This window comes from Sturnus vulgaris, chromosome 23 (assembly GCF_052056855.1).
Source record: "Sturnus vulgaris isolate bStuVul1 chromosome 23, bStuVul1.hap1, whole genome shotgun sequence".
Taxonomy (NCBI): Eukaryota; Metazoa; Chordata; class Aves; order Passeriformes; family Sturnidae; genus Sturnus; species Sturnus vulgaris.
In genome coordinates, this window is record NC_142265.1 from 4,693,111 (window position 1) to 4,710,725 (window position 17,615).

General features: G+C 49.8%; 1 protein-coding gene across 7 annotated transcripts in view; it reads left to right on the forward strand.

The window, feature by feature from the left end:
• Window positions 1-17,615, forward strand: part of LOC106857490 (protein CEPU-1) — a 358,506-nt gene that overhangs the window by 317,717 nt on the left and 23,174 nt on the right. For all 7 annotated transcript variants that reach the window (XM_088178001.1, XM_088177999.1, XM_088178000.1 and 4 more), the window contains one exon: window positions 13,322-13,447. In XM_088178001.1, the coding sequence (XP_088034127.1) occupies window positions 13,322-13,447 (126 nt within the window). The remainder of the gene's footprint in view (window positions 1-13,321; window positions 13,448-17,615) is intronic.

Here is a 17,615-nt window from a genome sequence, read left to right on the forward strand (position 1 = left end):
CAGTTGCCCACCTGACCTACCCACACCACCTCCTCTCCTGCTCAGCAGGCAGGAATTTTCCCTCTGCTTTGAGCCCTTGGGCTCCCTCCCAGCTTCTCAGATCTCCATCTCCAGACAGCTCTTTGGCACCTGAATCTGGGGGTGTTGCTGCCTGCTCATGTTCCTCCAGCCCAGCCCCAATCTGGGTCTGCTCAGTGCAGCAGCTGCTCAGCTCCCCTCGAGCCTCAGCATTTGATCTCTCTCCACGAGTATCTGGATTCTGACCACCGCAGTAATTCCTTGTTTGTCCTTTAATAAAAGACCCGTGAGCTCCCCTTGACGCTGGAGCTGGAATCTCTGGGACCTGGGGCATCCTGTGTGCCAGCTCTTTGTGGCAATCTGGTTCCACATCCATCCTGCCAACCCTGCTCCTCCGGGGGTTACATGTTTGAAAACAGGAGCAGCAGCTCATCTCCCATTCACTGTTTTTCTCCATCATTTGCTTTATTAAATATTGATTTTCTGTTGCATTATTAAACCTTAAGTCCTGAGCATAAATTCAGAGTTGATACTTTAATCTGGCTCTTCTTTTTGGCCTTTAGAACTGATTTTTCTGGCCAGTCTCTCCAGAGGAGAGTCCAGAAGCAAAAACCTGTTGCAGAGGCTTGGGGAGTCAGAGGATGAAGCAAAGGGCTCTTCCCAAGGGATTTTTGTCTGTTTGGTGTAGTCTTTGCCATGAAGGTGACGTCCATGGGGATCCTGGCCTGCAATCCTGCACAGACCTTGAGTGAAAGGAGGTTGGGGAGGAATCAGCCAAGTTTTTTCAGGGAATTTTGTACATTACTGGCTGTCAGAAGGATATAGCCCTGTCTTTTTTTTTTCTTTTTTTTTTGGTAGCACGGAGAGATTGCAATCTGGAATGGGAATTTAGCCTGGAGCCACTGCGTGGGCAGGGTGGCAGTGAGGCATCCAGCCCTCCACGTGCCTGGCTCTGCTCCCTAGGGTTTGCTGCCTTGCTCTGCCAAAATTGCCCTGGTTGGGAGCAGGACTCTGCCGAGGAAGGGAGCCACAGATGGCAGTGCCTTGTCCTAAATGTGTTCCCAGCTCCTGAGCGATGCTGCACAGATCCGTGCTTTTTTACCCTACAAATCCTCAACAAAACCAGAGATCGTCTTGGCCAGAGCTGCAGGCAAAGCCAGAGGAATGTGGGTCGTAGAAAGCCACCAACAAGCCAGGAGAAATGCAAGTGGCCACCAGCACATCCTTGATAGCCACGGTGGGTAGCTGTGACCCCCACCATGATCCCTGCTCTCCTCCCATTCCCTATCGGAGAGCTGCACGCTGCCAGCCGCTGCCAAACCCCATGCTGCCAGCAACCAGGTGTCTGAACATGCTTCCAGAGCCAAGAGAGCACTGCAGCCAAAAGGGAGGAGGGGAAAGCAGTGTGGCAGCACCAGCAGGTTCAGCGGGATTAAAAAAAAATTTAAAAAAATTAAGAAAATTAGAGAAGAAAAAAGGCAGAGGGAGGTTTGCAAACAGCTTTTGGATCCCCCATCCAAACGGGGCATGGAACCTGTGCCTGGCAGCTGCTGTGCTGAGCAGTGATTTAAAAGCAGACTCCCAGCAGCAGGGAAAGAGGCAGAGGGGAAACAGATGTGAACACAATGCTGGAGATAAAGGAGAGGCCAAGGGAACAGCTGCCGAAAAGCTGCCCAGCCCTGCTGCCTCCGAGGGCTGCAGAACCTCCAGCAGATATGCCCAGGCTTGAGGGAGGTCACTGGGAGAATAAAGGGGGAAACTGGGTGGAAAATGTAGTTTGTTCACACTGTTCTTGTTTGAGTTTTGAAGGAGAGGGGGAAACTGTGTTGAAACATGGGGAAAGTTGTGATTTTGTTTTCCTTTTTGTTCTGGTGATGCAATGGAGAAGAAAGAGATTTATAAAGACAAGGAGAAGCAGGAAGTGGAAAACAGAAAGGCAGGGATCTTTTTGAAAAATGTGGAAATGTGATTCTTCAAACAAGATATTGAAATGTGCTCTTGAAATATTTCTGGTTTGGGTTTTCCATGCCTACTGTGGCACAGCAGTGAAACCCCTTTGTCCTGTCCCTCAGAAAGGAGGTGAATTTGTTCCTTAGTCCATAACTGGGTCCCTGGAAGGGATCAGCACAGCCCCAGGGATGCAGAAGGCAGGGTGGGGAGGTCTTGTTTTAGATGGATCCAGACCCTCATACAGAAGGAATTCTTCCCTGTGAGGGTGGTGAGGCCCTGGCACTCTGGCTGCCCCATTCCTGGAAGTATCCAAGGCCAGGTTGGATAGGGTTTGGAGCAATCTGTGATAGTGGAAGTTGTCCCTGCCCATGGGGACTGAGATGATCTTTAAGGTCCTTTACAACACAAACCATTCTGGGATTCTGTGATTTTTCATTTCTGAGTTACTGATCCCAGTAGTAGAGATGCCCAAAAGATTTCAGCTCTTCTTTTTGGTAGCACCTTGTATAATTTCCTGGGTAGGATTTGAGGTGAGGCAGGAGAGGCCACAGACCCCGTGCTGGTTTGCTGTCCTGTGTGAGATAAGATGAACACGTCTCAGTCCACCCTCCTCTCTGCCCACTGTGCCCCCACAGCCAACAGACTCCCCAGTTTGTGCCCCAGGCTCTCCTTGCCTGTCCCAGCATTGACACAAGGCATCAACAGAGATGTCTCCTCCATGGTTTGCCCTCCCTGTAATCCCTCCTCCTCTCAGCTAGCCCGAGAGCTTCAGCCTTTGATCCTCCTCCTCTTTTGCAAACACTTCTCTCTGCTTGTGAAATTAAATCTCTCTCACAGTGATTTCCTTCCCTATCTTTTCTTTTTGGCCAAGTCTGTCTGAAATATTCTCTTTTGTTTTTTTTTTTTTTTTTTTTGCTCCTTCAGCAGCAGGTCTATATAATTGATGGCCTCACCAAGCTTTCTGTGCTGAGCATTAAACCCTTCCTGCCTTGGCTCCTACCAGAGTTCATTACTTTCTGAAAAGCTCTGTTGTCTGTTTGTGCTCAGATGATTGTTGTGGAGGTGAGGATGTTGTCGGCATAGAGCGAGGAGGAGGGGTTGGATTTGGCCTGGGCTGCTTTGTAATCAAATCCCTCTCCCTTTAGCAAATTTTCAGGTGGAAAAGGCTTCTTTTAGTAAAACTGAAATATGGTACCCTCCTGAAGCAGAAGGACAAAACTCAGGGTCTGAATTAGCACAGCAAAAGGTTGTCTGGCTCTTGGGGCAGTGGGAAGACACTGCTTTGCAGTACAGCCCTGCTCAGCACTGGGCAGGAAGGAGCAGGGGCTGCTCCCATCGCCACAGGCTGATTTCCTGGGATAGGCATTTATTACCACACCACCTTTCCCTGCTGTGGTCATTCCTTCCAAGCTTCTGCATCCCAGGAGCTGCCCTGGGAAGGACAGGCAGGGTCCCTCCAGCACCGTGGTGTCCTTATCCTGGAGCTGGCAGTCACTCTGTGTATGTGTGTGTGTGTTTTGACATGATGCAAATCCCTTCTGCACATTTTGGCCTTTCCTGGCAAGACAAAGTGTTGCTTTCTGTGCTTTGCCCTACGCCGACAACGCTCCTGGCTCCCCATCTACCTCCGTGGGCTTTCCGCTCTTAAAACACAGCAAGGCTGAGGTGATTACAAGGATTGGAGATGCAGTGACACTTCCCTGCCAACGAGTAATTGATTTATTAAAGACATTACAATACATTCATGGTTGAGCGTTAGGGTTTCCTTTGAACTGGCTCAGAAATCCGAGGGGATTGTGCCTGTTTGCGAGGACCGCGGGCAGAATAAATCTGGGCTCCCCCCTCGCCTCCCCCCCGCGCCGCCACAATTTCATTTCCCTTTGACTGGCGCGAGTAAATATCACAGCTCGACAACTCCAGTCCAGTGACTGGTGTGATCCAATTTAATAGCATTTAAAAATTCAAAGTGATTGTTAGCCAAATGGAAATGTAAGATTTCATACCCAGCCTGCCTTGGGGAGGAAAGGGAGAATTAGGGAGGGTGCGGGGGATGTAGACAAATGGACTAGATAAAAAATAATGGAAAGTAACTTAATTAAGAGGCTCGAGTCAAGTTAAAAACAGTAATGATTTTGAATCGGAGAACCACAGGTATTAAAAATGAAAGGGAAAAAGGAAAGAAAGGAAAATGTGGATAAAAAAGCCTCCAAAATGATTAAATGGGAGGAAAAGGAGGCATAGGAAGAATGGGGTAAAAATAGTCCTTCCATGTAAAGTAGGAGCACATGGGGAATAGACGGTGCTGGTGATGAGGCTGGGCATTAGGAAGACAAATAGGGAAATTAAGGATGCTCTGGCGGGGATAATTCCCTGTGGCTTTTCTGGCGTTCTCAGAGGCAGGAGTGTGGCCGAGAAGAAGGCTCGAGGGCTTTGTTTAGAAGAAACAGGAAATGAAGGAGCAGTCCTAATGGGAAAGGAGAACAGCCCCCGCGTTCTCCAGGCGCATCCATATCCTTCCCTTGTGGGACCGTTGCTCCCTCCTTTTCCTTTGCTTTCAGCTGTCTCAAATGTTGTTTGGTTGGGTTGAAATTGGGGATTGGAATTTTAATTGCCCCTCTGTGTACAGGGATATATGGCTGTGTCTCGGTGGCCTGATGGCTGATTTTTAACCATAGAACTCTCATTCCGTGCAGCCCAATGGAAATACCTGCCCTGGCAGCCACCCTCGCTGTCCCTGTGCCTTTTTGACATGGTTTTCCAAGCTCCACAGAGCCTGAGAGGCAGGTGCTGCAGAGCGTTGATCTGAACAGGCACTTCTGGCCCATTTGATCTTTGGGTCTCATTTCTCCATCCGTGAAGTGGGAATGATAATGCTCCCTTATCTCCCAGGGTGTTTTGACGATAGGGATAAACCACGTTTGAAGGCCTGAGAAGGACAGTGAGTATCATCCCAGACTCTGGATCATTGCCATTTGCACTCCTGCTTGTTCCTGGAACCTTTGGCCAAGCTTTGGGTTGGTCCCCTGGGCTTGGAGCAGCACTGAGTTGGCCTAGAAATGTGCCTTAGGATAGAGTGAGGGACCAGAAATATTCCATGGGAAGGGTGAGGAAGGCTGGGGGCCTCTTGGAGCCCAAGAAGGAGAGCCTGAGAAAGCAAGGATGTAAAGAAATGTCTAAGAGGAGTAAGGAATTGATCAGGGCATCTTTGGGAAGGTAGATCTGTCTCTGTTGGAGTGATGGATGAGTCACAAGAGATGTGTTCCCGTGGGGATAGGAGGAGTGGCAGCTCATGGAGGCATGGATCACCTCACCTGTGGTTCATTTTGAAGTCCTGGACCTTGCTGACCTCCCATTTCATGAGCTTTGTTCTCCTACTTCACAAGCTTTGTTCTCCTACTCTGTTCTCCCAGACACACAGAGTCTGGGCATAAGTAGCAGCCTCCAGACCACCTAATCAGACAATAACAGGGCTGTGTTCCCTGCCTGATCCATTAATTTTTAACTGGAGTCAAAGGCAAAGATGGGAAGAAGCCCAAGCAGAAATAAAAGTGCTGTCTGGAGCACAGAGAGCACCTAAGCTGGAGCTCAGGAAGGATGGGAGGGAAGCAGCACTGGCAATGGAGGGATGTAACTAAATGAGGCAAAAAAAGGCATGGATAGACTCAGAAGATCGAAATAAACTCAATCACAACTTGGGGGTTCCACATTAACACCACGAGTCTCAGTGATTTTGAGGTAAAGGCGCCGTGTCCAGCGAGGCATTTGGGGAAGCAGAGCTCATCCTCCTGCGAGGGTGGGGAGCCGTGTGCTCCGCCTGAGCACGGGCTGGGGCTCCTCGAATTAGCTGAGTGTCAGTGTGGAAGTGCAATCACAAACACTTAGTGCTCCAGCCCGGGGAGAGGGAGCGCGAGAGTGAGAGAGTCGAGATAAGAACAAATATGCAAGAGCATAGTGTGTTTTTAATGGAAGGGAGATTTATTTCTCTCTGTGTCTTTTTAAGCCTCTAGATAGATCATAAAAAAACCCAGCCCAACCCACACACAACCTGTCTGCCTGAAATAGCCGAAATGTAATTTAAAGAGCATCATTTTAACTAATACTTCACTTCAGAGACACCTGCCCTATATTCACTGGAGATGCAGGCTGCATTAGAGCATCTGATTTATCTTTGGAAAGGATGTTTGAGCTCCTTTGTTCCTGTCAGGTCCCTTTTGAGGAGTAAAGTGGCACAGGGGCGGTTGGGCAAGCTCAGCCCTTGGCGTGATGCCCACTCTGCATGGACAGAGAGCTGGAGGGGACAGGGAGAGCCCCCCTGCTCTCCAGGAGCAGAGTGGGGAGCAGGAGGGTGGGGCACAGCCATTCTGGCTGGTTGTGGGGAGGGGAGCTGGGGGTTTGTGCAGAATTTAGGGGGACAGTGTGACTTGATGGATCAGAGGATCAATATCATGGATATTTGCTGTCGGTTGGAATGGGAGACTCCAGGATGGGCTGTTTGCAGGTACATCCACTTGAGACGAGTCCCAGACTAGATCTGTGCATCTGTCCCCACGGAGAAATGCTGCCACATCCAGTTCTGTGGCCATAGACTCTGGGTATCTTATAATTTCATATGTTGTTGTCTTTTTAATTGGCCTGCAAGGGTGAGAAATTCTTGTCATTACTTTGATGGAGAGATGAGACCCAAGGAGACTGAGGGTTTTGCCAGGAGCACTCTGGCAGAGCCAGCATCCATCCATCCTTCTCTGCACTTATTGACCTGCAGCAAGGAGGCTTTTCTATCATTAAAAATAGAGGAAATTCCACAAATCATGATTTTGTCCCCCGGTGGAGGAAAGGATCCCCCGTTAACCTGCATCCCCCAGGTCTCAGGCTGGTTCTAACCAGCCCCAAGCTGGGGTCACCTGTCGAGGACGAGGCAGTGTAGGGATGAGAATGAGGAAAGATGGGGAGAGGAGAGCTGCTGTGAAATCCCTCACTCGCCCTTTCTGATCTGAAGTTCACTTGTAATATTTTCCCCGACTCGGGTTGCTAATGCGTTTTGTTCTCCAGAGTGTGCGTGGCCCGACTTCCCGCGCAGCCTTTAATTAGTTTCTGGATGATGACATCTCCACAGAGAATCATCTCGTCGTGTCCCTCTGATCCTGGGGGGAGATAAAGGAATCTAATAAAGACATCCAGCATTTCGAGGTGATGGGTTTGACAAGCTTTGTATTAACCACAAGTCGTGTTCAAACTTTCTGGGGTGCTGTTGGCACGCTCTGGCTCGTCTCTACACAGGGATTTTCCCAAGGGTCTGATGGAGAGTTCACTGGTACCCAGTGGAACGAGAGGAGCTGGGGACCCTGTGTCCCCTGAGCAGGGTGTGACACAGCCACTGTCACTTTGATGGTCACCGTGGAGGCAGTTGTGAGAGAGGCTGTCGTGCCTTGAGGAGTGGTGTCAATAATGCTAGAAAAATGATGCAGGTGTCTTAAGGATTCGAGATCCTTCAATTTTCTGCCTTTCACGAGGCGTTGCTTGGCTTGCAGGGGGAATCCCAGGTGGCTCAGGGTGCAAAAACTGGAAACTAGATCCGTGCAGCGTGTGTGGAGTTGAAAATGAGATCTGTCTAGACAGGGAGCTGAACTGCCAAACACTCCTTGTTTGGCTGCATTTCTTCATGGATAATAATGGAAAAACTTTGCTTTTATATCTTTCTTCTTGTTTTCTTTTCACTCAGCATCATTAGACTCATTTTAAAGGAGGAAACAAAGTCCAGAGCAGTGCTACATCTTCCTTTAGGCATTGTAACATTAGCACAGAATTCTCCCGAATCTGAGGGAGGGATTCTGCCTCCTCTTAAATCTGCTTATTAATAGTCATGCAAAAAAACTCTGGTTTGATTCCCCACAGCTGTGGGGCTTAGTGTTAGGTGTTTTCTTATTTTTTTTTTCCTAGGAAAAATGATGCAGATCCCTTCCTATTCTTGAAAGCAGGGGAGTGAATCTAATGAGGCAGCACCTGACTCCTTAGGGAGCTGCTCTTGATCCAGGTTCATGACCTGGACCCATCCAGAAATCAGGGGAAAATCCTTGTGCTCGAGCCCCGACTCTCCTATTGTGCCATGTTTGTTGTGGTGTATCCCTTGTTGACTGCAGTAGTAGTGCTGATTTATGCTGTCGTAAGTGGAATCAGATTGGGCTCCCTTTTGGCACTTAGCTGTAAAGTTTGTCTGCAGAAACCCTGCTGTTTATGCGGTGAATTATACCCGTGTTCACAAATACTTTACTAATGAATGATTGGGAACGTCTTGTTTCCCCCTCCTCCTCTGAGTTATTATGATGCCGTGCTGTATAACCTGCTGCAGAGACGGGTGTAAAAAATCTCGTGTCCTCCAAGCTTCCCTGCAACAGGAGCCGTTACCTATCTGGGAAATCATTCAGACACAATTCGGTGCCGTATGACACATCTCATTATGCCTCGCTTTAGAACAAGCAATTGTCTTTAGTTATTTATTAATTGCTTATTAAGGTCGTTATGTATGTCCTCTTTGTTTCCAGCCTTCTTTCTTCCTGGCTTTGGCTGCTGCCAGGTTTGTGAAGAGGGGGATCAATCCCTCAGCAAAGCTGTGCTGAACCTGGGAAGGGGACGGTGGTGCCAACCCAGGGTCCAGGCAGTTCTGGGGGGCAGGATAGGCACCCACAAGGGATTTATGTACAAACATTGGTGACTGAGCAGTCTCTGAGGCTGTGTTTGCCCTTCCTCACACCTTTGGGCAGGCTCAAAACAGCTCCTGATATGATGGAAGGATGATATGAAGGAAAGATTATATGAAGGAAGGATGATATGACAGAAAGACGAAGCCCTCTCTGCTTTTCTCTTAACTATAATTGTGTTAGAGCAGCACAAACTGATTTAAAAGCCCACTATAATACACCTGTAATTGAAGGCGCAGGGCTCTCTATTTGCTCCCTAAAGGCAGAAAGCAGGAACACAAAAGAGGGAGGAGTCACCATGGAGGGGCCCGGCACTTTGGCAGCCAGCACTGCACCTCCTCCTGACCTGGCAGCTCCAAAGTGCTCTGGTTACAACTGGAGGAGTCCTGGAGCTGAATGTTGGGGTCCTGGAGCTGGACGTTGGGGTCTCTGCCTTTGGCAGACCCTGGCTGGCTTTGGCAGAGCCTCGTTTCCTGGAGGGTGGGCTCTGTTTGACTCAGCATTGCTGTGAGCAGGGATAGGACACCCAGGACTCCCCCTCACCGAATCCCAGCAGCAGGACCCATGGCAGTAAACTCTGTAAAGCACAGGGAAGCCTGAGTGTGACAGCAGTAAGACGCTGTTACAAAAAGCAGGAGCAGTGTCAGGCTGATGCTCAGGAAGCTGCCAGTGCACATCACAGATCGCCTGCAGAACGCAAGTCTGACTCTCCCTCTTTTTCTGTCTTCCAGACACTTTTATAGTTGTTCTTTGTTGTTTCCTTTGATCTGGAGCAGATGTTGCTCGTGCTGGAAGATGGAGGTTTGCATGTTTTATGAAGGGGAAGCAGGGCTGGGCTTACCAGGACAGTCACTCTCCCAGACTGTGCCAGGGGCTGAGACCCACTGGATGGGGCAAGCACCTCCTCTGCCTCTCTCCCACACCAGAAGGGGTTTGCTGGTCTGGAAAGGTCACAGCTGTATTTCTGCACTACTTGCTTGGCTCCCAAAAGTGGATAGAAAGGGGATGGTTAAGGCAAAAAAATGCAATTGCTCCTTGAAGAAGGAATAGGCAACTTGGTGAGGCTCATTTGAAGTCCCTCTGCCAGTCTGAGGTGGAGATGTTGTTCCAGATGCACCTTCAACTCAACCTGATGCATGGCTGAAATTTGGGGTGCTGGGGTGTCAGGAGACAGAGGTGGGGACACGGGGTCAGGGAGAGGACAGCCCAGGCAAGCAGCAGTCAGTACATGGCAGGAAGGTGGGTGGTGGATTGATGATGATGGAGATGGCAATGGAGATAGCAGGGCCAAAGCAAGGAGGCAAAGCTGGTGATGTTTATGCAGTTTGGGATGAGCTATAAAAGGCAGCTGGAGGAATAATCAGGGAAGTGGGTGCCATGGGACAGGCAGCAGAGGAGGTGACAGAAATGCCAAGGGAGTCCCTCCACATTCCCAGGATGTGAAGATCTGTGTGCAGCGCTGCCGTGGGACACAGGCATGGGATCTGTGAGCTGCACACCTGTGCTGGCTCAGGAGCGGGTGTTTGGAGGTGAAAGCAGAGCAGGGAGATCATCTGTGCCAGTGGCAGGAGGGCGTCTGTGCGCCAGGGAATAGATGTGTGTCGGCAGGCACATATGCTTGAATCCACAAAGACATCTATCACCTGCCTGAACACCCTCGAACGTGGAGCTCACCATATGCTTTGGTTAAATATTTAAGCAAGCTGCTTTCTGTCCTGGGGACTCCTTGTGTGTGAGAGGGTGCCGTGTTGGGACAAGCTGGGGACATGCCCATGGCACCTGTGGGGGGCTGAGAGCACCCAGAGACCTTCCCCAGAGCCATGGCAAGGATGGAGGGGGAAAAAAGAAGGAGTGGAATGAATAAAGCACCAGGTTGCCTGTGGGGAAATCTGTGCAGTGTCACCGGAGCAGCTTGGCCAACACTGCCATGTTTAATCACTCCTGAGCAAGAGAGATGCTGAACACAAAAGGACTGCCCGCAAGGAGAGGGTTCCCGCCTGGGAACTCTGCATTTACTTAGTTTTATTTATTTATTCATTCCCAAAGGGGCACAACACCATCTGCATCCTGCTTTTTGGCAGAGGAAATGTCTCCTCTGCCCCACTGCTGCAGAATTGGCAAGTGCTGGTGAAAGTCCTTTAATGCAGAGGGACTGCAAGTGTTGGTGGCTGTTAAATAATATTAAATGTGTACTTGGATCATTTATTTATTAAGATTTCCCTCTCCAGTCTGTTAAAATCCTTACAACACACCTGTTGGGTCTCTAGAAAGGCATTTGGAATAGTTTTTGTGGTTAAATATTCAAATATTTAATTAGCATACAATAACTACCATGTTAAATCCTACCACTGCATAGACAATTCCAGACTTAGTTAACAGCTTCAGTGATGTTTCTCTGGTTTGGTTCCCAGACGTTCTTGCCTCTTCTCATTCCAGATGAGGCACAGTAAATTGAATCTCCCTCAAAGTGTCCTGAGCTTGCCAGACTATGGTGAACTTTTCCCCTGTTGCATGAGCAGCTTGAGCTACTTTTTATAGAATTATGGAAAGGTTTGGGTTGAAAGGGACCTTAAAGACACTCTAGTTTCTTCCCCTGCTGTGGGCAGGGACTATCCACTATCCCAGGCTGCTCCAAGCCCCATCCAACCTGGCCTTGAACAGTTCTAGGGATGGGGCAGCCACAGCTTCTCTGGGTACCCTATGCCAGAGCCTCACCACACTCATTGTAAAAAACTTCTTATACCTGTTCTAAATCAACTCTCCTCAGGTTAAAGGCATTCCCTTTTGTCCTATCAATCAAAGCCAAATTTAAGTTGTTTTAATTATGTTTTATAACCTGGTCAGTTGATTTTTGTCTCTCACCTGGGTGGGTGCAAATGGATCTGTGCAGTCCCAGAGTAGCAGTGTAAAGTCTGCCTTGTTCTTTTTAAAGCCTCTGCAAAACAAGCTGAATTGGGTCGATGTGGATTCAGCAGTTAAAAACATCAGAAAGGTTCCTCTGTGATGCAGCAAACAGCACATTAAAGATGATGGATTCTGCTTTAGTTTTCTTGGGACTTAGAGCTGGAAGCTCTTGCTGCAAAGGTGGGCAATCACTGCTCCTCTGCTTGGCTCTTCTCACCTCTCCAGAATGACAATAGTAATACTCTTTCAGCCTATTTTTGTTGTCCAGATTATACGCTCTGTGTTTTTAGAGCACACATGGATTTCCTGGCTGGCAGTCCCAGCCTCACCAGGAACACAGCAGGGCAATCATAATAATGTTGTAATTAATTGCATCTCCTCAACGGAGCTGGCCATGGGCAGAGTATTCCCAGCTCTGAGTGGTCCCACGAGGAATGTGCTGTCCCCTTAGTGACACTGAGGCATATTAATATTTCTTTAGGTGTTGTCTTTCTGCCCTCCATTGTCCTGCCCCAGAGCCCCCTCTGTTTGGGAGCAGCTGATCTAGAGTTGTTCTCCAGTGCATGATTAGCAGATTAGCCATCGTGCCCAGAGCAGCAAAAAAATGAACTCCCAGAAGCCCTTCAAAACAGAGAATAATTCATTACCCACCTTGATTTCCACTTAAAATGTACTTTAACTACACTTCCAACTACAAACCCTAAATCACCATCATGTTCACAAAAAATCCATCATTTTTTATTTTATTGCACGGCACTGGCATGACATAATCCCTTCCAGAGCGTCTTGGAGTGCTTTACGGATCAATAAATTACTTACCTGCACAGCAGAGGCATTGCGTGCAAGGCCATTGCAGTCGTTCTGGCTTGGTGCAGCCCCGGAAGGTGTGGGAGCTGGGGAGAGGCAGGGAAGGGAGGCTCAGGAGTGGGCTCCAAGTCGGGATTTGGGGTGTTGGACTGCAGCCCAAGTGGGGCTGATGAATGGGGCTCTCTCAGAAAGGGTGGAAGGTGCAGGTGATTCGTGACTCTCCTGCAAAGTGCTGCAGCAGGGCGCCAGGCTCCGGAGAAAACAAACCCAGGAAGGTGACAGTCTTTATTATATTCTGCAGGTGCAGGCTGATAACAGCAGCTGATGGTTTCCCCTCACACATCCCCACCGTAGATCTCCCAGAAACCCCAGCCCTCCCCAGCAGCCACATCGTGTCCTCTGCTGAGGCAGCAGCAGGAGCTGAGTGCTCCCTGCTTGCTCCTCATCTCTTCCCACCCCATCCTCACCCCCCTCCTGTACCTGTGTCACTCCTGGGGCCTGGACTCCCTGTATCTGACTCACTCCTGAGTGCTCTGGGTGGCAGAGCCTGCACAGCTGCAGGAAATGCTGCAGGAGTTTGAAGGGAGTGACTCGTGTTTTTTAGGGAAGATGCAGCTCTGCTGGGAAGGGTTTGTCATGGCTAAAAGGACACAAGGAATGCTGGAATGGAGTAGGAAGAAATACTGTCTCACACCACGGAGGAGTATCTCAAGCTTCCCTAAAATGACTGAATCCCCTCTGCTACAGTTTCTTCCCACTTCAGCTGTGTCTTCTCTGCCCCCTCTTTTCCCTGTTTGTTCCTGCCAAGTCAGATGAGACTGATGGGCTGCTGCATAGATTGTCAAAGTGGAGGGAGGATGGAAATTCAGCCTCCCTCACCCACAGTTTAAGATTTGAGTTGAAGCAGAACAAGTTTCATTTTCCTTCTTCTCTTTGCATCATTGCAGTGTCTCCAAAAATCATCGATATCTCTTCTGACATCTCCATCAACGAGGGCGGCAATGTCAGCCTCACCTGCATAGCCACGGGCAGGCCAGACCCAACAATTACCTGGAGACACATCTCACCCAAAGGTAAGAGCCAAACATTACCAGAAATATTTTGGGAAGGGCACAGCACTCTTTGTGAGTGGCTGGGGAGGGCTGGGTGGCTCGTTCTGTTGCCAGAAGAAGGTGAAATGCGCCAAAAAGATGTGACTCAACACAGGACTTGGCGACTTTGGTGGAGGAACATCCATCCTGGTGGTCTGGAAGAGGAGCTGATGGTTTTGGTCCTGTGGAGGACTGGCTGTAGGTGCCAGATTGGAGTTGTTGTGCTTAGAGACTTGTAGAATCAGGGAATACTCTCCGTTGGAAGGGACACACAAGAATCATGAAGTTCCTGCATGGAGCACTCGCACTGCACTTGAATGTGCTTGTCTGGCCATGTTTTGAAACTTTTCCAGGCAATTCTTACACGTTGCTTCAAAGGAGAATTGTAAATAGTGCAAATGAGCAGGAAAACACACGAAGCATTAATTGGTGGCCTTGTTAATTGGTAAGCAAACCCTCAGCAGAACTGCGTGGGTGTGACTGCTGGGAAGCAAATTCCCAGGCGTGCAGGACCGTATAATTTCAACCCCCTTTCCCAGCTGCTTTTTGGCGTTTGCTTTGCATTTTGCTGCCCTGTTATTCCCAGGCGGCCGCGAGGCTCCCGCGGGTGAGCCGGGGGTGAGATCCGGAGGCTCTGGGTGGGATGAGCCGTGCGGCAACGCCTGCCTCTGATCCTCCCATCCTGTCTAAGCGCTTCAGTTCCACCTCAGAGTCGTGTTTCCCCTGAGGTTTTACCGACGTGGGCTGTGGTTCCAGACAACAGCCTCCAGCTGTCCTCGGGGAGGCTCGGCCAGGCTGTCCGGCAGCCGAAGGAGCCGGCGCAGGGGCGGCAGTGACGGATGGCGCCGTGGCTGCTCGCCCTGCTCAGCTCCTGCCGAGGGCTGCGGTGTCTCGCTGCAGCTCCATTGATTTCTTGCTATTTTTTCTGTGCTGGAGCAAACGGCTGGGCCAGATCCATCACTCTGCAAAGCCCAGGCAGAGCGAGCTGAGTCGGTGGCATCTCAGCCCCTTCCCTTGACAGGAGTCTCTACAAACCGTTCCCCCAGAGCACATGTTGGCTTAGCCACTGTAGGTGGTCTTGCTTCTGAGCTGGTGGCTTTGATCAGGGTCTGTGAATGGATGCACGTGTTCCTCCCCATCCCTGAATGTCTCTCTATGGGATCAAAGTTGCTGTCACTGTGTGTCACCATCAGGTAGCATTTATGGTTGAGGCAGTCCATGCGTTCCCACCTTGAAGCCTTTTCTTCCTACTCTTCCACTTGTCTACCCTGACAACATGTTTTTGTTTTGCTCAGCCTCCTCAGCACCTGTTTCTCACAAGCATCTTGTTTTCCCACAGCCCCACTCTCCTTCCTACATCCCCTCCTGCTCCCCAGAACCCTCGTCTCCCACTCATTGCCCCTTGCTGCCTTCTCCCACATGCCATCCATCCTCTCCTAACCAGGCTCCCAGCTCCTGATGCCTCTGTCTTTCACAAGGGCTATTTTCTGTGTTTGCTGCCATCCAGCAGGTTTTTTTCCCCAGGGAATCTTTACATGCGCTTGAACCAGATGTTTCCATTTTACTTAGGACTTAGCTGCTATGGAAACTGAGGATGCACCAGGAGAGGAAGAGTGAGCTAATCAGAAATTACCTGTGGTGCTGTGTAATTTGCAGCAGCAGCTCCTTCCTGATTTTGGCCATGATTAGGCATTCTGCTTTCAAAACTCAAAGGGAACAAATGATCATAGAGATTTACCAGAGCCTGGTCTCCTGCTGATGGAGGGTGATGAGCCCAGAGGTGGCTCAGGACAACTTCCATGGTTGCCCATCTCCGTGGGCAGCTCCTCTGTTTCTAGGTCTGCCAAGCCACCAAGGGGAACCTCTACTTCTCCATTTTGCATTCACCACACACAGCAAAGATGAAGATTGGAAGCGTGAGGAAATGAGAGCCAGAGAAAATGCATAGAGGTGCTATAGCAGATGCTGGGATAGTATCCCTTTTCCTAGTAGGATACATTCTAATTCAGAGTGCCAGAGACAAGCAAAAAAACCCCAAAGTTTGTGCTGGCCCCTCTTGGTTGTTGTTCTGCTACTCATCCCATGGGAAGACTCGAGCGAGCTGCCTCCTGTTCCTTCTCGCCATCTTCCTCCATCTCTCTTGAAGTAGTGGAGAAAAGGGATGAGGGAGAATTGTTTGAGAGAATGCTGGTGCATAATTTAAGGGTTTACACAGCGGGTGGGGAAGTGGCTCTCAGTGGTGCTGCTTGGGACAGGCTGTGCCAGCACTGTGTGTGCCAGGCACGGCTGAAGGACCAGTCCCTGTGCTGACACTGGAGAGTGCTGCTCTGTGCACAGGCACTTCACAGGTTTTATGATTTCCTTGGCACCTGCGAGCACACGGTGCATCTCTTGGTGGGAAATGGAGCAAATAAGAGTGTTTGCTCACCAGGGAGTGCATGGGTGGCCTTTCAGAGGATCCACACTGAGAGCAGCCCAGCTCCCCAGTGACTGACCTCACTCGAGACCCTTTGCCAACCACTCCAGGCTCCTCTGACTGCCTGGCTGTTCTGTCTCTGCTCCAATGAATTTGCATTCAGGTAAACTCTGATGAATTTTCCTGTCTGCAGCTGTTGCCATGTTCTAGGAGTTGTTAAGCCTGTTTTGGAAGCTGTGTTCAGTTTAGGGGCTGGAGGAGTTCCTTCTGGGATGAGGAGACCATGTTCATGGTATAACTGAAGAGCTCAGTGAACCTGAGCGAGAGAGGTTTCTGCTTCTGATTTTGTGAAACACAGGTGTGCTGGCCCTGTTGGTGCCTCCATCCGTTCTCAGACCTTGGTTCTAACTGTGCCCATCCTCATCCTCCTGCATGAACAAAAGCATGCTTCTGACTCTCGAGAAGCGTTTTGTCAGCCTGTGGCCAGTGCAAGTAAGGTGTGGTACAGCCTGTCTTCTCTCCCTCTGCCTCAGTCCTCTCTGTCTTATTTTATTTCTCCTCCCAGCAATGCTGTATTAACTCACAGCAACTCCTGTTAGTGCAGCTGAACAGATTGAGGTGGAAAAAAAAGTGAAGCTGCTGGAGTCACAGTTTCTTCTGCCTCAGCAGAGGAAGCTTAACAGCTTTGAGGCTCTGTCCTGGGCTTGGATGCTCCAGCTGGCATCACAAGTACCAGCAGAGCTGCCAGGCACTGGGGCTTCAAAACTCAGCCCTCTGAAACTACTGTGAGATGCCAAGGTCTGGCATGGGATGGGGCAGCTCCACCTCTTCTTGGCACCCCTGTGCGGTCCAGACCCTTGGGATGGCAATTAAGAGAAGCATCTTGAGGGTGAATGGAGGGAGAAAAAGAGGCAAAGAGGGAGAGAATGATGCAGATAACAGTGGCCTGGATATAACATGAATGGCATGAAGGCAGCAGCATGTGTCCAGAGGAGGTGGAAGTTTCACAGATTTGGACTCAGGGGTCTGAAAGGCAGCACTCTATGGGTCCATAAACATCCGTTTTGCACCCTTAGGTGCCGAGCACGTCCGTGTTTCCAAGGCTTTCCTGGATTACAGTCCCCAGCCTTGCTGTGCTGACACTGTAAACTGCAGTGAGGTCTTCTAGTTAATAGCCTGGTTTTGGTCACTCAGGTGTTTCCATAGTTACTGTGCTTTTTATTTATTTTTGGGGGTAACTGATGTTGTCATGGCGATTGTCATGTTGTCAGGCCAGTTTTCATGTCTCGGCAGATGAAGGCTGGGATTTCTTGGCTGGGAACAAGCACAGCATCCCAGGCCACCGGGCTCAGGGGGACGCCAAGGCACTGGCAGAGAGAGTGGCACCATGTTGAGCTATCCAGGGGATATTTATCTGTGCTGCAGACACAAAACTAGTCATGCCTCCCATTAAATTTGGGAAATGTGCCAAGGAATTGAAGCGAAGGATCTTCCAGGAGGGATGAAGGCTCAGCAGCCTCTGTCCCAGGAGGAGCAGGCACAGTTTAGCAGTAATGATGAGAAGGGCTCCGTGGCAGACAAATGGGGTTATCGTGCCATGACAGGGCCAGGGGCACAAGGAAAGGATGTAAAACTGGGTGTGTGCATGTGGATCCCTCCATTGGCTCATCCAGCACTGCTCTGCCACACACAGACATCCTGAGCCAGAGGCTGCATCCAAGTCGTCATCCTTAA